This window comes from Pseudopipra pipra, chromosome 4, assembly GCF_036250125.1.
Source record: "Pseudopipra pipra isolate bDixPip1 chromosome 4, bDixPip1.hap1, whole genome shotgun sequence".
Lineage (NCBI taxonomy): Eukaryota > Metazoa > Chordata > Aves > Passeriformes > Pipridae > Pseudopipra > Pseudopipra pipra.
The window spans coordinates 1,075,002-1,101,671 of NC_087552.1; the positions used below are offsets into that span (position 1 = coordinate 1,075,002).

General features: G+C 48.1%; 1 protein-coding gene and 2 long non-coding RNA genes across 6 annotated transcripts; all 3 read right to left on the reverse strand.

The window, feature by feature from the left end:
* Nucleotides 1-288: 288 nt before the first annotated feature.
* Nucleotides 289-10,645, reverse strand: LOC135412611 (uncharacterized). Of its 2 annotated transcripts, none has more exons than XR_010429784.1 (4): nucleotides 10,538-10,645; nucleotides 10,162-10,286; nucleotides 9,480-9,639; nucleotides 289-793 (listed from the first exon to the last, which is right to left on the reverse strand). It is a non-coding gene; the product is annotated as an uncharacterized LOC135412611 (long non-coding RNA). The 2 variants fall into 2 exon arrangements; XR_010429785.1 differs by having other exon boundaries at nucleotides 10,162-10,293; nucleotides 10,538-10,622.
* Nucleotides 3,534-6,035, reverse strand: LOC135412612 (uncharacterized). Of its 3 annotated transcripts, none has more exons than XR_010429787.1 (3): nucleotides 4,951-6,035; nucleotides 3,719-4,367; nucleotides 3,534-3,598 (listed from the first exon to the last, which is right to left on the reverse strand). It is a non-coding gene; the product is annotated as an uncharacterized LOC135412612 (long non-coding RNA). The 3 variants fall into 3 exon arrangements; XR_010429786.1 differs by having other exon boundaries at nucleotides 3,546-3,598; nucleotides 3,723-4,367; XR_010429788.1 differs by having other exon boundaries at nucleotides 3,559-3,598; nucleotides 3,690-4,367.
* Nucleotides 10,646-15,303: 4,658 nt separating the features above from the next.
* Nucleotides 15,304-24,877, reverse strand: ALB (albumin). The gene is made up of 15 exons (XM_064651362.1): nucleotides 24,720-24,877; nucleotides 24,388-24,448; nucleotides 23,447-23,579; nucleotides 22,540-22,754; nucleotides 21,878-22,010; nucleotides 21,608-21,705; nucleotides 20,716-20,845; nucleotides 19,673-19,887; nucleotides 19,400-19,532; nucleotides 18,490-18,587; nucleotides 18,211-18,349; nucleotides 17,329-17,552; nucleotides 16,708-16,840; nucleotides 15,732-15,788; nucleotides 15,304-15,503 (listed from the first exon to the last, which is right to left on the reverse strand). The coding sequence occupies exons 1-14, from the start codon at nucleotides 24,802-24,804 to the stop codon at nucleotides 15,738-15,740; spliced, it is 1,848 nt and encodes a 615-aa protein (XP_064507432.1). The 5' UTR covers nucleotides 24,805-24,877; the 3' UTR covers nucleotides 15,304-15,503; nucleotides 15,732-15,737.
* Nucleotides 24,878-26,670: the final 1,793 nt, after the last annotated feature.

Consider the following 26,670-nt stretch of genomic DNA (forward strand, 5'->3'; position numbering starts at 1 on the left):
TCATGTCTATCTGCTGGAATATAGGGACTTTGACAAGGCCTGCTGGTGCAACAAGGACACACTCAAGGCTATCTATTCAAAGGATCTACCAGCACTCAAAAGCTATCACTGTCCTTCTTGCAGGGGGAACTCAGGAAACTCTGTTTGCCAAGAGCCTCCAGGAAGATTTCCAGCTTTTGGGGCTCCCTTTTAACCATTCTCCCCATCACTGTAGCTGGGACTATCACCTGCCCTACAGGGGGAACAGCCCACACAGTTCACCATCAGGGATGCCATTAACTCAAAGTCCTTTCTCAGGGGGGTCACTGAACACCTTGGCCTTTGTTTGCCCTCCCCACCAAAGATGCTTCCAACAGTTCTGAGAGATCTGGTAGACCCAGAGCTCTCCTCAGGGAATGCTTCACCTGCTTCAAGGCTGCCCTTGCACCATCTAGCCAAGGCAGCAAATTCTTACAGGCTGTTGGAAAAGTTGGCATAACAGTCTTACCACACATCCAGAGAGAGCAATCCAGAGTCCACCCGGTCCCACCATTCCCAGGAAGGCAGTTCATGGGCTGTCTGGGGCTCAGGAGGAGTCAGGGGGCTGCTTTTCTTCCTTCCCGCTTTCCAGATTTTCTCCTGCCAAAGCAAAGGTTTCTTGGCTTTCCTTGCTCAAGTAGATGCAGCAAAGGCCATCTTTGCAATCCAATACTGGAAACTGCTCGAGGTTGTCATTCAAGGTGCTTCTCTCAGGTCCTGCACTCATCAATCATCTTGGCCATTGGTTTTCTTGGCAGGTTCTTGCATTCACATCCTACAAGCAAACCAGGATGAGCAAATTCAGCTGTTACTGCAACCAATCCAAGCTGCCATTCTGATTTTAAAGGGTACTGGGTTTGCCTTACCAGGAGAGATCCTACATTATGGATAATGCCTACAGGTTCTGTCCTCTTCCACTCTCCTGGAAGTCCACTGGTCCACACCACAGAAACAACTGCAGCTGCCACTTCAGTCAGGACCTTGCTGCTGACAGGAGTTATTCCCTACACAACAAGAGCTGCTGCTTGGACACATTTAGTTTCAGCAATTACAGTTTCAATATCCCCAGTTTTCAATTTCATTTCTGCCTCAACTTTTCCAGTCCATCTCTTCCTAGCACAGGTTTGGGTGTGTTTGGCAAATAAACCAACTGAGGAATTCCTCAAAGTTTTCCCAGTTTCACCCCTGTCACACCATCACCTTAACAGTGCCAGCCCTTAATTCTCTCTCTGTTGTGTTAAGGACTGAGGAAGTTGGACCTGTGTCTGACCAGGACATGTGCAAACCAAATGCTGGGGACTGGAACACACACCTGGCACTCCTGCAGCTCTCACAGTCACATTCCCGAGAAAACAGCCAATTGGACCATCACTGCTCATCTCTTAATCCCAATCCCACACTGCTTTGGCACTTGGAGAACCACTTTTATCACCCAATTACAGTCCATTAGAGAGCTCCATGTCTAGCAGGGACAGGGACCCCTGGGATACTCTCAGCAATGCCTGAATCCATTGCAGGGACCTTGCTTTGAGCTCCCCAGGGCCGGGCACCCCGAGGATCTCCCCGAATAATCCTTTCGGTGCGCGCTGGAGTCCTCGGGGTGCCCCAACCCGGGGGGCACCAACAGCACTGTCCCTCCAGGGGGCCAATTTGGTCCTAAAATGCAGGGGGATCTTGCCTGTGTCCCAGACTGGTCCGGGGATCTGAGGCCCTTCCCGAGAAAATCTCGGTGCCGGCGTGAAGGGCCAGAGATCCCTTGGAGCCACGGGAGAGCAGGCACAGAGTCCCTCCGGGGGGGCAATTCTGCTGCCTCAACTCAGCTCTTCAAAGAAGCCTCTGAGACTCAGCTGGTGAGTTTTAGAAACCAGGCATTCCTTGCTTACAACACCCTGCCATGATCCCAGCCCGAGGGGGGTCCTGGCAATCAGCTCCCAAAGGGCACACACAGGTATCTCCAATGCAGCTGATGGGAGGGGTCAGCATTACAGGAGGGTTCATTTTCCTTCCCTGCATTCCTGTTCCACAGTCAGGACATTTTCCAACACTTATTACCATACACACCTACCCTTAGAAGGTTTCCAAGGGGCTTCACCAAAGGCCTTCCCAGGTCTGCTCTGTCTGGAGCCCTCAAAGTCCTCAGTGCCTGCCTGAGGAACCTCAACACAACTCACCTGCTTACACAGCAACTTGCTGCTGCTTGCCTGCTGCCTCACTTCCCTTCTTCCTTCTTTCTTCACCTCCCTTGCTTGGTCCCTTTCAATCCCTTGGCTCAGCTCTGTGCACTTTCCAGGCCACATCCCACTGCAAAAAGGTTCAGCTCTTGTTACATCTCAACACTCAGATATCATTCCCCCTTTATTTTTGACCTGAGGCCATTAGGTCAGTGTCTCATTTTTTAAAGCAGAGTTTGACTCCTCAGTGACAACAACAGCTACAGCCCTGAATCCTAACACAGGCTGAGACACAAACACGGATGGGAACTCTGAAGGATCCACTTTGTCCTGCTCACCAACCAAAAGGAGCTTTCTGAACTCAAGGAGAAGAGACCCCAGGTCCTTTTTCTGCAACTTCAGCTGCTATAAATGTGACCCACAATACCTGGAAAGGCCCTTCCCACTTCACCTGCAGGGCTGGCAGTGCCACCACTGGACACGGACCCAGTGGCTGGGCAGGAACAGAGGGGCTGGGGTGTCCAATCCATCGGCCCAGGCGGCACCAGGAGTTCCTGGAGTTCCTGAGGGGAGAGCCTCAAGACAACAAAGGATTAGGAAGCACATTTTAAACTTTAATATGTGTATCTCCTGGAATATGGGGAGTGTGACAAGGCCTACTGGTGCAACAAGGACACACTCAAGGTATCTATTCAAAGCATCTACCAGCACTCAAAAGCTATCACTGTCCTTCTTGCAGGGGGAACTCAGCAAACTCTGTTTGCCAAGAACCTCCTGGAGAATTTCCAGCTTTTTGGGCTCTCTTTTAACTATTTTTCCCATCACTGTAGCTGGGACTATCACCTGCCCTACAGGGGGAACAGCCCACACAGTTCACTTGCAGGGATGCCATTAACTCAAAGTCCCTTCTCAGGGGGGTCACTGCACACCTTGGCCTTTGTTTGCCCTCCCCACCAAAGGTGATTCCAACAGTTCTGACACATCTGGCAGACCCAGAGCTCTCCTCAGGGAATGCTTCAGCTGCTTAAAGGCTGCCCTTGCACCATCCAGCCAAGGCAGCAAATGCTTACAGGCTGTTGGAAAAGTTGGCAGAACAGTCTTACCACACATCCAGAGGGAGCAATCCAGAGTCCAGCCCGTCCTACCATTCCCAGCAAGGCAGTTCATGGGCTGTCTGGGGCTCAGGGAGGAGTCAGGGGGCTTCTCTTCTTCCTTCCTGCTTTCCAGATTTTCTCCTGCCAAAGCAAAGGTTTCTTGGCTTTCCTTGCTCAAGCAGATGCAGCAAAGGCCATCTTTGCAATCCAATACTGGAAACTGCTCGAGGTTGTCACTTACAGGGGTTCTCTCAGATCCTGCACTGATCAATCATCTTGGCCATTGGTTTCTTGGCAGGTTCTTGCATTCACGTCCTACAAGCAAACCAGGATGAGCAAATTTAGCTGTTACTGCAACCAATCCAGTCAGGCATTCTGATTTTAAAGGATACTGGGTTTGCCTTACCAGGAGAGATCCCACATCAGGGGTAATACCTACAGGTTCTGCCCTCTTCCACTCTCCTGCAATTCCACTGGCCCACACCACAGGAACAACTGCAGCTGCCACTTCAGTCAGGACCTTGCTGCTGACAGGAGTTATTCCCTGCACAACAAGAGCTGCTGCTTTGACACATTTAGTTTCAGCAATTACAGTTTCAACAACCCCAGTTTTCCATTTCATTTCTGCCTCAACTTTTCCAGTCCATCTCTTCCTAGCACAGGTTTGGGTGAGTTTGGCAAAGAGACAAACTGAGGAATTCCCCAATGTTTTCCCAGTTTAACCCCTGTCACACCAATCACCTTAACACTGCCAGTCCTTCATTCTCCCTCTATTGGGTTAAATGACTGAGGAAGTTGTACCTGTGTCTGACCAGGACATGTGCAAACCAAATGCTGGGGACTGGAACACACACCTGGCACTCCTGCAGCTCTTACCATTACATTCCAGAGAAAACAGCCAGTTGGACCATCACTGCTCATTTCTTCTGTGCCACAACATCATTCCAGGCCTCTCACTGCCAACCCTCCGCTTCTCCCAACAGCTCCAGGGGCACCAGAACCTGCCCTGAAGGCACAAAGGCTCCTTTTGGGAGCACCATGACCCACCCAGACTGTAGCACTGGAATTCCATCTCCTGGACAAGCTGGGAGAAGCAGGGAAGAAAAACAAGGACCTTACAGGTCAACTGGGGGCACCTCTTCATCCAACAGCAGCTCCAAGAAAGGTACTGAGTCAACACCTCACCAAAGACACAGGAAAACAAGTGCCAACACCTCGACAATCACTTCAGTTTTCAACTGATAAAGCAACACTGAAGAAAAGCTTTTCAGACACTTGGGAAGAGTCCAGCCCACTTTAACCAGTGTGTGGGACTCGTTCCCAGCCTCCTGAGGTTCATTTCCCACCTCACTCAGGGCTGCAGTACACCTGGTTCTACACACACACAGGGAGCTGCTGCTCCTGCATTCCAGTCTCCTGGTTCCCCTTGCAACTCCTCCAGCTGTTTGCCCAGCTCTCCAGTGCCCATTCCTTTGCCCACTGCACTTGTTCACAGCCCCAGGGCTCCCAGGGCCACCCTGGGCTCTCCCCTGCCCTGACACTCAGGGCCCTTTCCCAGCCCCGACTCCATCCAGCACTGACCCAGCTGCTGCACCTGCAATTCTCCTGCTCCTGCCCTCCCTCTGCCTGCAAAACACCCCTGCCAGCTCCTGCACCCCACCTCTTACCTCCCAGCAAAGCAGAGCTGCATCCTCCTGGATCCTCCAGCTGGATGCTACTGGCTCTGGGCAGCTCCCACCCTTCAGCAGGGGATGCCAAAGGCAGCTCTGGGGACTGGTCCGAGGGCAGGGACACCCACTCTGGCTCACACCAACACTCAGCCAGCTCAGGCCTGGGCTCTCCTGCCTGCAGGGCAACAAACAGCCAAGCAGGGACACTGGGACACTCCAAGGAAACAGGGACAACACACTCAGCAGCCTGGCACACCACAGCCCCCAGACCTGCCCAGGCTCCAGCTGCTGCACAGACCTGTGGCCACACAGGACCCAAACCCACCCCCAGCACAGACAACCCTGGGCAGGTCAAGCTGCTCATTCCCAAACACAACCAAACATCCAGTGCCACTGTCTGCCAGACCCTGCTCCCAGCAATCCATCATCTTTCCCATTTCCTTTCTTTACAGGTCCTTCCATTCACATTCTACTATCAAACCATGATCAGCAAATTCAGCTGTTACTGCAACCAATCCAGCTTGGCTTCCTAATTTTAAAGGATACTGGGTTTGCCTTACCAGGAGAGACTCTGGCTTAGGGGTAATTCTTACAGGTTCTGTCCTTGTCCATTTTCTTGGAATTCCACTGGCCCACACCACAGGAACAACTGCAGCTGCCACTTCAGTCAGGACCTTGCTGCTGACAGGAGTTATTATCCCTCTGTAAACACCAAACTGCTTCAATACAAACAATCCAGTGGACACTACAACTCCTTGGCACTTTCAGTGTAACCAGTGCAAGTCAGTTCCTAAGTTACACAAGGTTTTCTTCTAAAGCTGTAATTAATTAAGATATCAAAACAACAACAACTGTGAGATAAGAGATCCCCCCCAATGGTTCTACTTTTAGGGAAACAAAAACCCAAACCCCCATCCCCAGTACTACAATAGCTCAGGCTCCCACAAAGGCCCAGGGGCTGTGCTGGGGTTTTGGCTGCCCTGGAGCACAGGCAGGAACACGATGTCACCACCCCACAGCCACAGCTGAGAACCCAAAGAGCAGCCACACCAGCAGCTCCTGCCAGCCCTGCTGGGCTGGGCCTAGGGGAGGAAGGGCACTGACCTTTCTTCCTGCCTAGGAGCAAAGAGCCTCCTTGCTGAGCACTTCTCCTGCCAAGGGCATCAGCTCAGATGGGAAGTTCATCAAGTGCAACGTCCTGGAATGAGAAACATTCCTGTTCCCTGGACAATCTCTTTCCAATTCAACTCAAGAGCACACACCACAAGTTCAGGTCTTGCCTAAAGTTTCTTACAAGAACCTCTGAGACTCAACTGGTGAGTTTTAGAAGCCAGGCAATCTTTTATTGCTATGGTCTTGAATCATTCCAGCCCACCAGGGGCCCTGGCAATCAGCTCCCAAAGGGCACACACAGGTGTCTCCAATGCAGCTGATATGGCAGCATTACAAGAGGATTCATTTGCCTTCCCTGCATTCCTGTTCCACATTCAGGACGTTTTCCAACACTCATTACCATACACACCTACCCTTAGAAGGTTTCCAAGGGGCTTCACCGAGGGCCTTCCCAGGTCTGCTCTGCCTGGAGCCCTCAAAGTCCTCAGTTCCTGCCTTAGGAACCTCAACACAACTCACCTGCTTACACAGCAACTTGCTGCTGCTTGGCTGCTGCCTCACTTCCCTTCTTCCTTCTTTCTTCACCTCCCTTGCTTGGTCCCTTTCAATCCCTTGGCTCAGCTCTGTGCACTTTGCAGGCTACCTCCCACTGCAAAAAGGATCAGCTCTTGTTACATCTCAAAACATAGACAGCATTCCCCCTTTATTCTTGACACTTGTCCACTAGACCAGCGTCTCACTATTTAAAGCAGAGTTTGACTCCTCAGTGACAACAACAGCTACAGCCCTGAATCCTAACACAGGCTGAGAGACAAACATGGATGGGAACTCTGAAGGATCCACTTTGTTCTGCTCACCAATCAAAAGGAGCTTTCTGAACTCAAGAAGAGACTCAACATCCTTTTTCTGCAACTTTAGCTGCTATCAATGTGACCCTCAAGACCTGGAAAGGCCCTTCCCACTTCACCTGCAGGGCTGGCAGTGCCACCACTGGACACGGACCCAGTGGCTGGGCAGGAACGGAGGGGCTGGGGCGTCCAATCCATCGGCCCAGGCGGCACCAGGAGTTCCTGGAGTTCCTGAGGGGAGAGCCTCAAGACAACAAAGGATTAGGAAAAGGATCATTTTTCCCTTTAATATGTATATCTCTCCTGGAAGATAAGGAGTTGGACAAGGCCTACTGGTGCAACAAGGACACACTCAAGGCTATCTATTCAAAGGATCTACCAGCACTCAAAAGCTATCACTATCCTTCTTGCAGGGGGAACTCAGCAAACTCTGTTTGCTAAGAGCCTCCTGGAGGATTTCCAGCTTTTTGGGCTCTCTTTTAACTATTTTTCCCATCACTGTAGCTGGGACTATCACCTGCCCTACAGGGGGAACAGCCCACAAAGTTCCCTTGCAGGGATGCCATTAACTCAAAGTCCCTTGTCAGGTGGGTCACTGCACACCTTGTCCTTTGTTTGCCCTCCCCACCAAAGATGCTTCCAACAGTTCTGAGACATCTGGCAGACCCAGAGCTCTCCTCAGGGAATACTTCAGCTGCTTAAAGGCTGCCCTTGCACCATCTAGCCAAGGCAGCAAATGCTTACAGGCTGTTGGAAAAGTTGGCAGAACAATCTTACCACACATCCAGAGGGAGCAATCCAGAGTCCACCCCGTCCCACCATTCCCAGCAAGGCAGTTCATGGGCTGTCTGGGGCTCAGGGAGGAGTCAGGTGGCTTCTCTTCTTCCTTCCTGCTTTCCAGATTTTCTCCTGCCAAAGCAAAGGTTTCTTGGCTTTCCTTGCTCAAGCAGATGCAGCAAAGGCCATCTTTGCAATCCAATACTGGAAACTGCTCGAGGTTGTCACTTACAGGGGTTCTCTCAGATCCTGCACTGATCAATCATCTTGGCCATTGGTTCCTTGGCAGGTTCTTGCATTCACGTCCTACAAGCAAACCAGGATGAGCAAATTCAGCTGTTACTGCAACCAATCCAGTCTGGCATTCTGATTTTAAAGGATACTGGCTTTGCCTTACCAGGAGAGATCCCACATTAGGGGTAATACCTACAGGTTCTGCCCTCTTCCACTCTCCTGCAGTTCCACTGGCCCACACCACAGGAACAACTGCAGCTGCCACTTCACTCAGGACCTTGCTGCTGACAGGACTTATTCCCTGCACAACAAGAGCTGCTGCTTGGACACATTTAGTTTCAGCAATTACAGTTTCAATATCCCCAGTTTTCAATTTCATTTCTGCCTCAACCTTTCCAGTCCATCTCTTCCTAGCACAGGTTTGGGTGAGTTTGGCAAAGAGACAACCTGAGGAATTCCCCAATGTTTTCCCAGTTTAACCCCTGTCACACCAGTCACCTTAACACTGCCAGTCCTTCATTCTCCCTCTACTGGGTTAAGGACTGAGGAAGTTGGACCTATGTCTGACCAGGCCATGTGCAAACCAAATGCTGGGGACTGGAACACACACCTGGCACTCCTGCAGCTCTCACAGTTATATTCCAGAGAAAACAGCCAATTGCACCATCACTGCTCATTTCTTAATCCCAATCCCACACTGCTTTGGCACTTGGAGCACCACTTTTAGAACCCAATTACAGTCCATTAGAGAGCTCCATGTCTAGCAGGGACAGGGACCCCTGGGATACTCTCAGGAATGCCTGAATCCATTGCAGGGACCTTGCTTTGAGCTCCCCAGGGCCGGGCACCCCGAGGATCTCCCCGAATAATCCTTTCGGTGCGCGCTGGAGTCCTCGGGGTGCCCCAACCCGGGGGCACCAACAGCACTGTCCCTCCAGGGGGCCAATTTGGTCTCAAGGCTTCAATGGACAGCCCAAAAGGCATTTCAAGAGGCCTTCTTTGGAACCCACCAATGGGTACGGGCAGGAAGCCACAAGAAGGCCTCATTTCTAAAGGCAGGGGGATCTTGCCTGTGTCCCAGACTGGTCCGGGGATCTGAGGCCCTTCCCGAGAAAATCTCGGTGCCGGCGTGAAGGGCCAGAGATCCCTTGGAGCCACGGGAGAGCAGGCACAGAGTCCCTCCTGGGGGGGCAATTTTCCTGTCTGAAATCAGCTCTTCAGAGAAGCCTCTAAGACTCAGCTGGTGAGTTTTACAAGCCAGGCATTCCTACACACTAAGGAGCTTATTGACTGAAAAATCATAAAGCTTTTATCAGGGACATCTGACCTCCCACAGACAGCTCTTCTCCCCTTTCAGTACAAAATTATTTTCATGGAATCGCTTAACAGGAAGTGCCCAGGAACCCCAGACTGTGCTTTCCAGAATAGAAAATAAACAGAGGGAAGGAGCTTTTCACAAGTGTAACATACGCCAGAACAGACTTGACTTCAGTTCTACTCTTTATGTTCAAATACAGCAGAAGACAAACTCCACCAGGGGAGCTGGCACATTACCCATGGTACCCTCAAAGTCCCTCCCACGAGGGCTGTAGGAAAACTGCAGTTGTGTGAGTCCCTTTTGCCTGCAGATGCCTGGGGATCCTCTCCATCCACCTCGTGCTCTCCCAACAGGAGAAAGGGGAACCTCAGGGACACGGTGGCACTCGACATCCTGCTGAGAGAGCAAGGAAACCTTTAGCATAAAGGGGAGTTGGAATTTAAAACTTCCTTTCCTGGGAGCTTTGTGAAGTCTGCAACCAAGAAGGGGAAAGTTTGCAACTCCTTTGGTGCAGGTGTCAACAGAGGCCAACAGAGATTCCACCTTTTTCAGACAACTGTGCCCTTTTTGGCTCCCTGGCAGCTCCAATGGCACCAGAACCCCCTTCCTGCACACCCACGGGTGTCACACACAGGCACCCACACACCTTTGCTCCAGCCCACACGGGGCCAACATTTCCTCACCCTGCACATCCCAAGGGCAGTATTTTTGCTAGAGAGCACAGCAACACCCCTGTCCTTGCAAACTGCCTCCCTGCAAAAAAGGAACCATTTCTCCTGGACACTCCTCCCACAGTCAAGGTCTTTTAAAATGTGCTCAGGGTCCCTCCCAGCTTCTGCCTGTCCTTGCATTTAAAGGCATGGGCATGTTTCAACAGCAAACCCAGCTCCTCACTGGCAGGATAAGCCCTGCTCTTACCTGGACAGACTCCCGGGCTCGGCACAGCTGTGGCTCATGGAGCAGCTTCCCAAGGCCCTTCTCTCTCCCAGCAGGAAGCACAACTCGCCTCCACTCCCCAGCACCAGGGGAAACCACGAGCCAGGCTGCAAACTGACACAGAACGAGCAAAAAGCATTAATGCAGCACCAAGAAACTGAGACCAGTCTTCGCCTCGTAACCCTGCACGGGGAAAGGCTTTGGGATTCCGAGGCAATCCCTGAGACACCCAGAGAGCAACAGCCCCGCAGCCCTGCCACGGCTCCCCCGGGGTCACCCGGCAGGTAAGGACCTTACCCGGCCCCGCTGCCCAGCACAAGGCGCCCCTAAACGCCCCCCGGCTCCCCCGGTCCATAACCCAGCGGCCAAGGCGCTCTCCCCTCCGCAGCCCGGGCAGCAGCGGGGCCGCGCCCTCAGCCCTCACACACAACCGACCGCACCCGCCCCGCCGGCCCTTTATACCGCGGGCCGCCAGCGCTGCCCAATCAGCGCTCGAGCGCCGCCGCCCAATCCCAGCCCGCCCGGCCCTGCGGCCCCGCCCCTCCCGGCCCCGCCCCTCGGCGCGGCCCCGCCCCCGTTCCCCCCGCGCGGCTCCCGCCGGGGCCGGGGAAGGGCGGTGGGAGCTCCGCGGTCACGGCCCGGCCGGGACACCGCGTGTGCCCCTCCAGCCCAGCCCAGCTGCCCACGGGGCACTGCAGCAGCTGAGATGGGAAGCTCAGAGCCTCAGGGAAAAGGAGGCTCTTTTACCTCCATCAGGGATTGTCCCTGTCCCCTGCACGGCTCCGGGAAGGTCCCCAGCACCCGCGGGTCTGACGGGCACAGCCTCCCATCCAGCACAGCAGGAACGAGCCCAGCGTGGCCTGTGCCGGGGGCTGTGTGCCCCTCCGGAGCCTGGAGAGATTCAGGAAGAGAAATCAGAGCCAGTCGGTCCTGGAGGGTGCACCTGCTCTAATTCCAGCTGGGCACACGGGGCTTCCTTCCGCTGTTCCCTGTGGCGAGAGACCTGAATGTTTGTCCCCGGCTCAGCCCTGGAGCCCAACTGGAAGCAGGGCCACGTTAGCAGGGACCTGCCCCTTCCCTGCCACGGGCCCAGGGAGGGTCCCGAGGGCTGTGCCGGGCTGACACCGCAGCCTCCTGCCCGCTCACCACTGGGCACCTCGAGGCTGAAATCCACCCTCCTGCTGACAGCTGCAGCTCTGCAGCATTTGGGCTGATGGATATGGGCCTTAGGGATATTGGGAACTGGCTGACAAGAACCTGCTGTTGTGTGAGACAACCTGGATATGGAATTGCACACGGTGACCTGAAGCCGGGGTGATTTTCTTGCCTTGCCAAGGCCCTGCGTTGCTCCCAGTCACAGGAAATCTCTGTTTCCCTGCCCATCCCCGGAGACAGGCAGCTTCTAAAATCTCATCCAACACCCCAGCAAAGCCACACCCTCCCATTTCTGTGCTCCTCTGCAGTGTCTGTGGAGGGAGACCCCAAACTAAACTAAACTGTCTCTGCCTGTACACAAAGACTCGTTCTCTTCACCAGGACCCCAGCGCAGTCAAAGAAGGGGACAGCAGCACTGTTGGCTGCACCTCCTCTTTGACTGAGCAGAGACCAAGAGAGCCAAAGCTGTCAGACAGCAGTGCAAGTCTCACTGCATGTGCTGGAAATCTTTCAATGCTAAATGCATATGAAATCAGCCTCCCTGTCATATTTCTTTTAATGAAGAATTAGCATTATGTCAAACCTTGTTAACGTGATATACAAATTATCCTGGCAGTGTCTATGTTACAAGCTCAGTTTGGGTGTGTTGCTATTCTGAAAAAGGTGGGAGGAAACAGTGACTGTCAGTTCTTCTTATGCTGCTATTAAACACCATCCCTGCAGTGCCAGGGCTGGCCTACATTCCCAGGAGAACTCTGGAGGGAGAGACAGAATGTTTAAAACATGAAACCCTGGCATCGCAATTGTTATTTCTAAGGATGTGTTTCTATCTGATACAGTTGTTGGGGTGATTGCTCTGGAGAGTGTTTTGTACCTCAGGCAGTAAGTCTGGATTATCAGCCTCCTTATGAGCAGGAACCAGCAGGTTCCCAAACACAGCATGAGATGAGCAGTGGCACTACAGCAGGCTCTGTCTGCCCAGTGCAGCCACGCAAACTGGCAGCTGTGGCTGTGAAGCACCTTTGGATCTGACTCCAAGTCAACACTGTACGTGTACCCAGCAGTGGCAGCGGTGCTTGATCATGCAGAAGGACAGACCCCCTCTGTGCACTCCACCAGACCTGTGCCACCAGTGTCCCCACGGCCCTGCCAGGGACCAGGGCACTGTGGGGGGCACTCGCAGCGTGGGCAGGGCACCCAGAGGCACCTTTCTGCTCATACCACCCCGCCAGCTTGCTCCAAGCCCTGTCCAACCTGACCTTGGACACTTCCAGGGATGGGGCACCCATTTAAAACCCTCTAAATTCAATGTCTCCAGTGTCCCTTTCCATGCTCAGCAGGATGGGGAACTGCTTTTCACTTTCCTTGGAAAACCCTTGTCACTCTTGGTTGTGTCCGGTGTACACTCATGTGCAGGAGGGACACGTGTGGAGTGCTTAACTGGAAAGGAGTGTGGCCAACACTAGGAATGAGATCCAATGGGGAACTCACTCATCATTAGGAAGTTGCCATTGTCCTTCAAAGTGCAGAAACTGCATGGACAGATTCAGTTTTACTGGATACACGGGATTGACTTTCCACACACTGTGGCAGTTTGGGTCAGATCCAGCCTAATCCACTCCTTTGGCTGCAGTGTTACCACTCGAGGCTTACTGAGGCACAGCAGGGTTTTCTGCTTGGCTTTTAGGGTCTCCTTGGGAGCTTATGGAAGAGAGAGGAAGGTTTTCCCTTCAGATACTTGGGACAGTGTGACGGGGGCTGAATCTGTGCCTCAAAACCTAAGGTGTGGCAGGGATGTTGCTATGCAACCTCATTACCTGTCTCTTCAGGAAACCTTTTCCAGACTGTGTGGCCTGCAGGCAATATAGGATGGAAATCCCAAGTTGTTCACTTCATTGCTGCTAATGATTCTGTGATTACTTGGCTGTGCTGGGGAGTCTGATGGCAAGAATTACTCTTTTCAGCCCCTGTCAATGATTAATTCTACCAGAATCACTTGGAAACTTCTGTTTGTCACAGAGATGATTTCCTGAGTGAATGTATTTTGTCAAAAGTGCACGTCTCAACCTTGTTTCTGACTCGATGTGTAGCCCAGACCTTGTTATTTCTACAAAGCTTTATAAATGTATGGACTCTCAGTACAGAGTATGACTTGTTTCAGGAAAACCAAGCAATTTTTGACATGGTATTAAAGAATTCCCTTGTTCCCCAGCCCTCCTCTGGGCCCATGGATGCTGAAAAGCTGTACGTGGTGTAATCCAAACCATCGTCTGTCTCGCTAAAAGGATCCGGTTCAATTTCTTTTAACTTCAGGGAACAAAAAGACTCATCCATGTGTGTTTTCTGCCTCGTCTTCAGTCACTCTGAGGTGTTTTGTGGGGCCCTTTGGTTTGATGTCAAGTGGCAGAATGTGAATGTACGGGCACAGGAGACAGGATCACCCCTGGCAGTGCCAGAGGGAGCGTGCCCAGGCCACGCACACCCACGTGCTGCTGTAAGCTGGCAGCAAATCCCTCTGGCCTTTGGCTCCTTGGAGTCATTTGGCTGGGAACGAAACAACTTTCCTCACTGCTTTTCTGGCAGTGCTTCTCTCGATCCCAGTTGTTTCTGGCTTGGGAGGACATACTGGGTACGAGTTTTGTGCCAATGGCATGTGGGTGGAAAGTGCACCGGGTGCTTGGCGTGGCCCCGGGGTTGGGAATAAATTCCCAGGTGTTCCAGGAGGACTGTTCTGTGGGATGTCAAGGTTTCATTTAAAGTGCAATTTGGTCAGAGGACAGAATTCTACCCTGTGAGTTTCACTACTCAGATTTCCACCCTGCCCTCCTCCTTCTCTGGAAAGAATCTCTCTGTTAATTCTGTATCTCTCTGGAGCCAGTAAAATGACAGACACGTGAATTACAAACACATTTTCAATTACTAAAGCTGGATGGAATCCTTCACCTGCTTTGCATTTGAAAAGCCACACCAGTTGTGACAGGAAAGGAAGGGGCACATGTAGGAATCCTGATGTGGAATGGTGTGAGGAGGAGCTGGAAATCTAATGAGAAACTCAAGGTTTTTGACAGATTTGTGGGGTTGGTGCTGATTTTTGTGCCTCAGAATCTTCCCTGAACCCCTGCCACCAACAGGCTTAACCTGTCCCACTTCACTACAGCCTCACCATCCTAGAGCAGGTTGGTTTTAGCTGCAGGGAATGACTGTCACCTTTTTGGATTAATTAGATATGAGAATGGTCTTTATAAGGACTGTTTGTGCTCCTTCAAGCTAAGGGGAAAAGCTGAACTGAAACTGCCAAATGATTCTTCCTCAAATTCACAAAAGTTGGAATCTTGATGTTTGTGAATGCCTTGGGGTCACGCCAACTCTCTAAACCGACATGTAACTATGACTCAGAGTGATTGAATGTTCAAACCTTTCAACTGTAACAAGATTGATGAGTCTTTCTGTTCAATTTTCAAGCCAGTGCCTTAAATATTTAACCCTGTGGCCTGGAGAGCACTCCCAGTTCAAGAACTCCGGGCACAAAGCATTTCAAGGCTGAGAAACCTGCCCTTGTGAAATGCCTTGTTACACAAAGTGTTTAAAATCAGTGCTGTTTGCAACTCTTTGCAAGTGAAGAGATACTTGATTTGTGGCTGATGTAATAATAATCCTTTTTTTAATAAGAGCTCCTTGCTAATAAATTTATTTAGACTAAACAGTACCTTTGAACCTTCTCTTAAGTATGTAATTATAATGGCTGAAGTAAAGCCTAAAATGAACCTGCAGTAGAATCAGGGTATTAAAGTCTGGCTAAATATCTTACCACCTTTCATATTCTTTCTTACAAACTTTCCAAGAGCAATAAAGAAAACAAAAATCTGGAATATGGAATCCCTGCCCATATATTCTATTTAGAGCTACCATTTGGTGTAGGGAGCACTGCAGAGCTTTGCCTTATGGTAGTCACCAACAGACAAGGTCAGATGCAGTTTTATAAAGCTTTTATTTTTATTTTTTTTTCTCAAAGTAAAGGAATTGAAAAGTTTCTGGAAAAGCACATGGTCTGACAAAAACCAGAAGAGTCATGAAATATTCATTCAGTACTGAAGGAAGAAGGGTAAGGGGTGGGAGAAGTTACAAAGAACGGATTTTTTTCTTCATGTTTTTCCCACTGGCAACCTAGACTGGAGAGACAAAAAGGAGTATTTGGTAAAATGGCAGCATACTGGTAGTGCTTCAACTTTTTGTGTCCTGTGCAATGGCAGGTGGTAAAACATCCATTAGAGAAAGCAAAGGCGGTGGTGAAAGGGAAGCTGGGTACTTTTTGGGGACAGAGGAGTTAAGTGGATGGAAGGGGGGGCAGGGAGGGGCAGACACAGACAAAGATAACGTGCATTATTGCTGTCGCCTACCTTGGGTTAAGCATCAATTCCTAATGTGGCTCTGCTCTGGACTATTAGGGCTGCACCCTAGAAAAAGGAACACACACAGTGATGAGAGAGAAACCAAGAGCAGGAACTGCTACAAACTTAAACTTGTGCCTGAATTGTGGTTCAAAGGATCATTCTAATGGTACCTCCTGACCCTATAATCTATCTGCTCCTGGATGCTGGGTATCTTTCGTTTTTGCCAAGGTAGAAAAGAAGCTTTTGGAGTGGATTAGAGACAAAATAATTCTTTCCTGAGTCTTCCTAATATGTTTACCTGTGCAATACTTTGGATATAAATAAAAGAGGATTCAGTCAATAAGCAGTTTAAGATATTAGTAGTAGAGTTCTATGCCTTACATGATAATGAGGGTGCTATTGGAAACTGTCATTTAAACTTCCTGGGAATGCAATATGGCTCCATATAAAACTTTTCCTGTGGCATAATCAGCTGAACTCCCCCTGCCAATATATCTGTATTTGCTAAGCAGTTCTGATAACTGATCCACACGCACTTTTTACTGGTAGTCCCAGAGTTCTGTAAGGATCTGCAGCACAAAAGGAAGTTTACATATGCTAGAGATCAAGTTTAAATTGAATGGATATTTAAATTTAAACGGATACTTTTCAACTGCAGCTTGTAAATACTCAACTCTTCTGACAAGGTCCTGAAGAACTTTATCTAATCTAAGATTTAGATGTGCTTTGAGCAGATGATTGGACTAGATTACCCTTACACAACCTTTCCAATGAAATTCTTTAATGACTACAATCTGCACAGCCAAGGTATAGGTTATGCTCTGCACATGTATTGTAAGGGCACGCAGACAAGTGGCCAGAGCAGTTTGCAGAACCACTTTTCCAGTGCACAGTTTCCAGCTTTCCATATGTGTTTTTGGATTGGGGGTTTTTCTGTGGTTAGGTTTGGGCTTTTTTTTAAAAAAAAGAAGATAGGAATTACCTCTTCTCCGAGGCACGTGTCAACGTCTGCTGCCTTGCAGCACTTTTCCACCATGGCAGTGAAACCCCCAGCAATTGCCTTTATTTGATCTTCTGTCATCTGGGGCTTGCGCTTGATGAGGTTGATGAGCAGTCTGGAAGCAAAGCCACAGGACACAGTTAATGCTGCCTGTTGTAGCTGGGTGCCCCATTTCAAAAGACCCCATTCTAACCAGGCACAGCTCACTTATGGGGTTTTTTTGGTCATGCCTAGAGGAGCCTGTGCCTGTTGGTGACTCCAAACTCCCAGTCTTACACAACCACCTCTTTGTTTTGTGTTAACCCACCTACAGGGGGGGAAAAACTTGAGGAAATGATCTGTATGCTGTCTTATCTAAGTACATCTTAAGACTTGCACTGGCAGTGGACCTACCTAAAACTTGTCAGTTAAGAGAGTGATTTTATTTGAAAAAAAAACCCCTATTTTGCCTCTTCCAAACTGCACGGTGTTACACACTGACCAGGTCAGTGCAGACACGTAGTTCCCTCTGCTTTTCTCTAGTCACTAGTGGAGCTTCCCTCTGCACCCCCTCAAAGTGCTACGCTTCCCAAGTTTTCCTACAAAGTGTTTCTTGGAGCTTACTTCAGCTGGCCCTCTTCCCGCTCGGCAGCCGGAGCGCTGCACAGCTTGTCATCAAAATTGAACATCGTGGGGTCAAACGGGGGAGGCACATATTTGGTATCCACGCCCATGGCAGTGAAACATGGTCTCTTGTAGGAGTAGAACTCGTTGCAGCACTGTGTGACCTGGTCATTGATGGGTGTGCTCTCCTGTTTCTTGCACATTTTTTCAATCACGATGCTCAGCTGAAAAGAAAAGGACAAAGGTGAGTTACACTTTTCCCAGAAGCAGAACAACCAGGTGATGTTTGTGTCGCAGTAGCATCACTGGAAGTGGAAGCCGTCGGATCTAACACCTGCTGGGAAATGGCATTGGTTTCAAATTTAAAATAAATAGATATTCCTGGAGCTGGGCATTTCCTATCTGCTAACAGTCTGGGTGTTGGGCTACAACCAGTAAGTCTGGGGTTTTTAAGAAACCGTTTTGCTTTTCCAAATGCAACCTGCCCCAGACTCAGTCACGGAGCTCTGAGCAACCTGGTCTAGTGGAAGATGTCCCTGACCATGGCAGGGGGTTAGAACTCAATGATCTTTAAGCTTCCTTCCAACCCAGGCCATTTGATGGGTTCATGTTCTGTGACTCATGATTCTATGATTTTATGAACTTACTTTTGCTTTCTGAGGGAGAGAAAAGTTTAAGTGACATTTTCCCAAGCTACCTTCAAACATCCATTGAGGCTCTCACATCCATTAAAAATGAACAGACCTGGAATTCTGCCAGGTAGATGCTTAGCACGGTGCTGATGAAAAATCACTGCGAGTTTGCTCGCTCACCAGAACTCAGTATCTTTGAGAAGTGAAATCTCCAGGAGGAGAAGGGAGAAGAATAAATGCATGTACTCACGTAGCGCTCAGAACAAGCCAAACGCTTCTCCTCGGGGAGGCTGCAGCACTTGGCACCCACAGCTGTCATTTTCTTCCCAATTTCAAGCAAGGTGTCAGTTGATACCTGGGGCATTTTCTTAGTGTAGCGGACCAGAATTCTGACAAAGCCAAATCAAAATGACTGTTAGCAGAGCATTCTTCAAATGTGAGCAGAGCTAACCTCTGAAGACAAATCAATTTGCCCAAAGCTGCCAGCATAGCTGATTACACTCCAGAATATTCATCAGGAAATGCTCACCCTTTAAGGAAGTCTGCCTCGCCATGGGTATTGAAAAGGTCACAGTTTGTCTTCACAAGCTCCTGAGTTTCCTTGATGTGCTTGTTCAGTTCCTCTTCCTGCAAACAAGCACAAGTTTATCAGTAACATTAGAGCAGGACTTGTTGGTAAAAGTCATACAAATACCTCCTCTAAACCTTATTAACTACAAAATACTCATTTTGCAAGGTTGATCACTTCTGTACAGCCAGGATGGCATAGGCAGGACTTGATTCCCTTGTGGGTCTTAAGTTCTAACAGAAATTCCCTTCAAGAAAGCAGACACATTTTTGAAATTTAATTTATATTAATTATCTGTTGGACTTACTTTCTAAGCAGTGGGGTTTTATGTTTGTCTAAATCAAGTTAATATTTTTCAAGTATAGGATTATCAGCCATGAGGGGAACTCTTTCTGTCTCTTAGCCAAAGTTGTCAGGGGCTCAACTTGTGTCATGTCTTGTGTGTGATTGAGTTGAAGATTAAGAGACCTAAGTTTAGGTGTCTCTATGTGAGCTGGTCCTGCACATTCCCATCACAATCCATGAGCAGCCACAATCCATAAGCAGTGCAGGCCATGGAGCCCATAGAATAATTCAGCTATCAACTGTTGTCTTCAAGACAAGTAGAATCACTTTACAGAGACAGAGGCATCAGGCAGTTGAATCACCCTAGTCTGAAATGTTACTCTGTGATTTGAGAAAAACCCTGTATTCTTGCCATTGGCCCTGGTCTGCTTCATGTCCTATCAGAGCACTTAATTTCCCCTGGGACTGGACTCTCCAAAGCTTTCTGTCTGCTCTTCCATAGGAGCTTCTCAACCCCAGCTGAGTACTTTCATGGCAAGTACCAGCCAAGCATTCCAGTAATCTGCAAACAAAGCTTTACACTTACAGCGTGTCCGTAGCACTCAGCAGGGTTGTCTGTCTTGCAGCACTTATCCAGGAGTGTTTCATATCCCTTAGCAACCCTCAGAATCACTGTTGTGGCGAGCTCGGGGTGTCTCCGTGAGTATTCATAGACAAACCTGCAAGGCACACGAGCCAGAATTAGAGCTCCTGAATAACTGGCTGCTTGCACCAAGCACAACACAGTAACAAGGACAGCTCTGCAGGTGGGATCCAGTCAGGCAGACAATGAGCTTGGAATGCTTTTGGCACTACTTACTCTGACAGGAATGCATCGTGGCCTGCCTCATAGCTTTTACACACTTCCTTATCTTGAATGTATTTTTCAACCAGTGAAGGAAGATTGTCAGGCTTTTCATCAAAATCTGCTTCCACGATGCAACTGGTCCGTTCCACAGCTGGCTTCTCGCAGCAGGGTTTGATTTTACTTGAGAAAACATCTTGTTTAGAGCACAAAGTGTTCATGAGCTCTGACTGTAAAATTAAAACATAGTATCAGACAAGCTATAAAATAATAATTTAAAGACATTAATTAATCAGTCTCCTCTCTCTGTTTTGGACTCTCCCATTTTCATTCAGGTCACCTATGCACTTAGCACTTTCCTAAAGAAATGCTGTCTCCATACAAGAGGGAGGAGCACGTCCTGTGTGTGCTAAACACAATGTTCACAGACTCTGGAAAACCAAGGCGAGTCACTGAGTGCTCTGTCACAAGGACACCTGATGGATCTTGTCAGTCTTGACAGATGCCCAGCTCTGGCAGAGGACAAAACATGATAACATCCCAGAGCACTGGACACCAGCTGGTTCAACAAGTGTGCCCAAGTTTCAGTCAGCCAGGATATATTGAAATCATGTCACTATTGCACAGATTTGTTAATCTGTTCTCCAGCATTCATTGGCACTACAGGAAAGCTGGATTAATGGCAGTGCACCTGACAGGACAGGAAAAAAAACTGTGGCCCTTTTGCCTCTGCTGCCTTTTCCTTTGTTTATGATTGATTTAAAGGGAGTAAATACCATCAAACAACTTCCCTGATAAATGTTTTGATTTCAGCCAAACACACTTGCTGCAAGCAACAGCTCCTTGCCCTCATGATCCTTAAGGGCTAGATCCAGAACTGGGCCAAAACCTACTTCCAGGAACAGCTGAGCTGACCCTGAGTTTTTCAGTGCCTGAGGAACCTTCCAGCAGTGTTGAGCACAAGTGTGAGTTCCCTGCACTGTGAATGCCTGCACAAATTGTTGTCTTTCTGAACATTTTTCGAGTATGTAAGCATTTGTTTGAACCAGTGAGCTTACCCAGTCATCCGCGCACTCGACCATGTCCCCTTCGCAGCACTCACTGTAGACACCCTTCACCTCCTGGACCAACTTGATGAGTTCTGCAAACGGAGCCTTGGGGTATTTCTGGCTCATGCGAACAAGTTTTCTGGGGAGAAGAGGAGAAAAATACCCTTGTTTTAAAGCAGCGTGGGGAACAGAAACCTTGCAAGTCACTAACACGTGATACGGTAGGTCAGGATTCTTCCAGTGAAATATTCATTCTTCTTATCAAATTTCTGGTGGCTAAAAAAAAGGGCACTGACAGCTGCTAGAGTAAACCAGAGCTCCTTAAAAATAGCCAGAAAGAAACAGGTTTCTGGTGGTTCTTGTCTGTGTAAGAATTCCCCATTGCTCTTGCGTGGTTGGAAAGCACTCCAGATTCTTGGCACAGACGGATACAGTCCTGATTAAACCTTTAAATCAAAGCTGACTATATCTGTAAGGTAATCCTAGTCAGTGTTAGTGTATCAGGCTGGTCACAGAAGCAGTTCTCTGTGCTCAGGCAGGGGATCCACTTCGTAATTGTAAAAGTTTTTCTCAATCTTTTAACAACTGTGATTCTGCCAAATTTGACTTTCTCATTGCTTTAAGGTTCAAACCAGCAACCTACTTTGCTGACTAGTGATGTACCCATCACTAAAAGCTGTGGGCATTGGAATGGGGCACAGCTTTGGAACAAATATGGATCAAACACACTGGAATCTCTGGTTCCGAGTGACATTCCATCATTTAACTCTGCATCTCCTGGATTTGTTCCAGAGACAATTTCATTGCTCTGCAACTCCCACAGCTGAGCTTTCTCCTAGTCCTCACCCTCAGGCTGACAAGCCCACTCTTTATAAAGAGTTGAAAAGCAACTGGAACTTACTCTGCCTGGAAGGTCCTCTCGCCGTACTTCTCGAGGACGCGGCACCCGTGCTGCTGCTGCACCCCGATCACCTTGGCTCTGTCCTTGATGGCAGATGCCTGTGGGGACAGGGGGCACATTGTCACATTCAACGGGTCGCATCCAACACGTGGGATCACTCCTGACCTGCCTCTGCAAGTTCTTCATGCCAAGACTTGTGTGAACAGCAAAATCCTGCCTGTCTCTCACTCAGCTGCTTAGTGTCCATCCACAGAGGCAAATCTGCCGTACCTTGTCATCCAAGCAAGCAGCAATATCGCTCTCTGAGCAGCAGGTTTTAAGGGCATTTTCATACTCAGCAGCCAGACCCAGGATTGCTGGGGCGTGCAGGAAGGGGTTTCTCCTTGCAACAGTGTAGACGAAACTAGAAGGAAGAGGAAAACCTGAGTTCCACGTGCCAACAACAACAGCAAATAGCCTTAAATCTCTTGCAGCTCCTCTAACTTTTTTTTCCAGTTTAGATATGAAATCTACTTTCCTGACATAAAGCCTGAGATGCCCTGCTAAACCCCACAGGACTCAGTAAAGTGAGGGAAGGGTGAACTCCTGATGTTGTCTGCCACCTGGTTTGATGTATGTCTGCTTTTTAAAAAATGCATTGTCAAATATTTGAAAATTCTGATTTTCAGTGTGAAAAATTCATCTGTGGCCCTTTCACCAAGATTTTACTGCCAATTTTTATTCTTTGTACTGTTATCTTTCTTCATTCTTGCCAATTACAACGGGGGTAGTGGGAAGCTGGAGAAACCAAGTTATTAAATAAGTGTTGAAAGGCCGTGGGCTTTCAGGGGTTTTGGAGAAGAAAAGTCACCCAAGATGTATAAAATGTGATCCCTTAACCCTCATTCTGAATGTGATAAGTGTAAGGAAGCAGAAGCATCCATTTTCCTTACTTTCCCAGGAGTGCCACCCGGTCGTCCTGGTACTGGGTGCAAATGACATCGGCAGCAGGTCTCTGGTACGGAGGAATGAAGTCTGGGTGGTGAACTCTGAAGGACAGGAAGCACTGGTTTCTCTCGGGGTCAGCTTTCCCACAGCAGTCAGCCATGTCACCGTAGGAGTCGCGGAGCTGGTCGACTTGGCAGATTCTGTCCAGGAAAATGGTGGGCTGGGAGGGAGATGCCAAGGGTCAGAATTAGTGCTTACAGACAGGGGGATGTATGTTCTGTTTATCTGCAAAAGAAAGCCCAGGCTGAACAGCAAATATGTTTGTACTGTTTAAGATTTAGACCATAAATCAAAATAATCTACTGTTTTTCACACAATCTTATGAAGTTTTATGTGATCTGATATCCAAACTGTTCCAATGCTTTTTTGAAAAAACGTTAATTATAATCTAAAATACTCTGTGCAAGACAATGATCTCCTTTTACTTATAATCCAACTAAAAGGAATTTTCAGAATTATCAAGGAAAGATTTGATATTCTGTGTCATGAGCAGCTTGGGAAGCCTTTAGGGAGAACCAATATCTAGGTGACCCACGCAGTTGGGTCACTTTAATACCCAGAATTAGGTCTGTACTTTACGGCTGGGATTTTGTACTAAATGCCAACACTTCTTTCCAGGCAATGCTAAAGTTAATGTGCCAAGCTGTGGTGTTTGGTCTCATTTGGGCACTTCTGAAAGGCAGAGTTTTAGAATGTGACAAAACTAAGTTCCCTGTTTGAGCACTAAAAGCTGAGCATTGGCTGATGCCAGCAGCCACACCTGAGAGGTTCAGGTATAAACCCTCAGCAGGGGTGATCCTGGCAGCTGCACAGATTGAGGAGAAACACAACATGGAAGGATTCACTGCCTACCAGTGGCTTTGTGCACTCGGGAGCATCCTCATTGGCCACACACTTGTGTGCCAAATCAACAATATCCTTCACCAGCTTAGACAGTCCATCGTAGGAACATTTCTGGAGGTACTGGGCAAATGTGATCATGGCACTGAAACACAAAACACAGGCGCGAATATGAAGCTGAGAAACATCTCAGTCAGGATTTTCAAAGGTGCTTCTGAATTAAACTTGTTTGGTCAAATGACATGCACAAAGGTTAACCAGGGTACCAGGAAGAGCATCCTGCCAGATCCCACATCCTTCCTCTTCTCACCTCCCTTCTGAACATGTTTTTAACCTTACTTCCCAAAACCAGAATCCTGAATAATAGATTAGGAATAAACCAGAAAAGACTGTTGATTGGAGTTTTCTGCCACTTTTACCAGCATATTCATAAATGCCATAACCTAAACTGGATTTGGCCACTGTTACAAATTATGATCTTCAGGCTGCCTTCTCTCACTACTTATGTTCCTGGCAGAGCCCTCTGCCTTTCCCAAATCCAGTTTGAAACAGAAATCACTGAACTGTCTCAGAAAACCCATTGCAGGTTTGGTTTTTGAGGTTGGTGGTTTGTCTGTGATATTTCTGGCAACGTCTCAATCCAGCATAATTTCTCTTCATTCTAAGGATATCAAACCTATATTCCTCATGTCTGTTTTATTTTCACATAAGGAACAGAGGTTTTTCCTAAGGTTTGCAGGGAGTTCTTTTCCCAGAGAGCAAGAAAGTCATTATGACTTTTGCAGGTCTTAGAATATTCATAGGCTTTGCACAGTAAGAGGCTAACTCAGTGTTTCAGTGAGACATCCACACTCCTCACGAGCTCATACTGTGTGTCTTAGTTTCCCTTTTCGGGACAATATCAACAGAGACAAAAAAACCAAGCAGAAAATGGAAGCTGAACGTTCACTTACACTCCCTTAAATGTCTCTTCCTTCAGGTCATTGTAGCGATGGGCAATCTGACTCTTGTGGTCTAGGAAGGAAAGCAAAGAGAACAGTGATGCTCTGCCACTCTGGCTGTGCTGCACACTCTGGGCACCACAGGCCACACTGTCACAAGAGTTCAGCATTCACCCAGCTTTTACACTTAAGAGCATAAGAACTTCAACTCATACTTGGCCCAGGCAACCTTTCTTGTCCGTTTGTCTGCAGATACCCAACTCTTCCTTGTTTGCCAAACTGCATTAAAGGCATTAAATTGATAGAACAAAGACTCCCGAGACAACTAATCAGTCCTTTCTTACCTGCATCTCGTGCAGCTCTGTGCAGGTTCCTGGATCTGGCCGAACTTAGGAGGAAAATAAATGAAATTAACGTTAACCACTTCATGGTTTCAGATTATGATGTGAGCAAAATTGCTCAGAACTGCTAGGAAGAGCAAAGGGAGAGCATGTGCTTATATACCCTTCACTAGCTGTGCCTGTAAAACATTAACCCTTGAGCTGGCATTTGTACATTTCCATCTGGCCCAAAGAAGATTACAAAACCTGGGCTGCCCTTGCCAAAAATGAATTTGATATTAGTTATTTATTAGGTGTTGTTACTCTGGGCCTTTTTGTCCCAAAGAGGTCGAACCTTCCAGCACCCAAAAAGATAAAGTTTTGCGTAAATTTCCTTATCAAATGACAAACAAGGAGTTCAAGGCATCAGATGAAAAAGTCATCAGGGCTAATCCTATAGCCTTTTTTTTTTTGCTGGTATTTGTTCAGAAGCAAAGCAGGTTGGTATTGTGCAGTAACAACTCACCCAGACAGGACTTTGTCCACTTGAAATTAGAGAATTTTAATTTTAAATCACTTTAAGAAGATGAGAGGGCTCATCTAGGCATCTAGGGCTGATCTGAGCATTTGATTTGTTAGGTCATGTTCTGGTTTTCTGTGGGTGCTGCTGCTCACCAGGGTCCATAAAAACAGCCAAACACATGGGTAGATGAGCAAGGGCTGTCATTTCAGAATTTTTGCAATTCCTCATTTGTACTGACATCCTCCCAAGAGTAATCTCTTAATTAAGCCCCACTTTCCTCTCTGAAAATGTCCTATTCACTAGTCAGTAACTTAGGAGATCAGACACAGGAAGAATTGTGCAGTTTGCACAGAGCTCCAGGACATGGAATAAAATTGAAATGATTTTTCTAGAACACTCAGTGAGAGGCTTCAAAAAAACCCCAACAGGTATAAGGTTGGATCCTTACTGAGTGCAAAGTGATGTAGTTCCACAGTGGGGAATACTGGGATTTATTTAATGAATTTAGCTCCCCAGTGTCTGGATGTCAACCCACACAACTGGAGGTTGTGTTCTGTCTTGCAGCTCCTTGCTCTGTCCTTAAGGTTCCCTTTTCTACTCTGTTTCTCTCCTCAGCTGGGCAGTTTTGCTGTAACCCTGTTTTATTCCTAATGGAAGTAGCGAGAACAGATCAATTTTCAGTTTTCTGGAAATCTGAAAAAATAAATTAAAAAAATTACTTCCCTTTGCTCCTGAGAGCAAACTTTCAAACGTGCCCGAAATAAATCAAATGACATGTCTAAGCATAAAACACCTGAAGGCAACCTCCACTGAGCAAAATGCCAGGGCAATGCATCTTGTGTTTCGGAAAGGCCGTTCTGTTCTCCAGGAATAACCACACGAGCCTTAAATGAGTTCACAGAACAGTTTGAAACGATGAAATTTCTACTGGCTGCTGCTATTTCAAAAGAGATTTGTATTTTGCCAAGTCTGCTCTCCTGAGATTTTTGTAGGTAAAGAACAGCATTCCTGTTAGTGGTTTAAAGGAACAAGGCTCTGTTTTGGGAATTAAAGGTTATGTGGATACCTGTTACACAAAGGATGGTGCAGGGAAAGCCAGGTTGGCAGAAAAGCAATGTTAGAAATGTCATAATATTAGACATTGGGATTACTTTCAGGTAATTGTAGCAAAATCCCACCTTCCTGCAGAATGATGGGAATTATGATGAACAATTTGGACTTTTCAGGCCTGTGCTGCTTTAACCTAACAAAATCTCAGGAAAGAGCTGGTTAAATGATTCAGTCTGTAATTATTTTATTGTCCATATATCAAAGAACCATCTCCTTTCATATCTTAACAGAGCATTCAGTGAGACAGAAACAGACCTTTAGAAGTCTTGTGGACAACCATGAAGTGGCAAAAAACTGTGGCAGTGGCAAGTGATTACTTAGAACAGCTCCTGAGATGCTCTC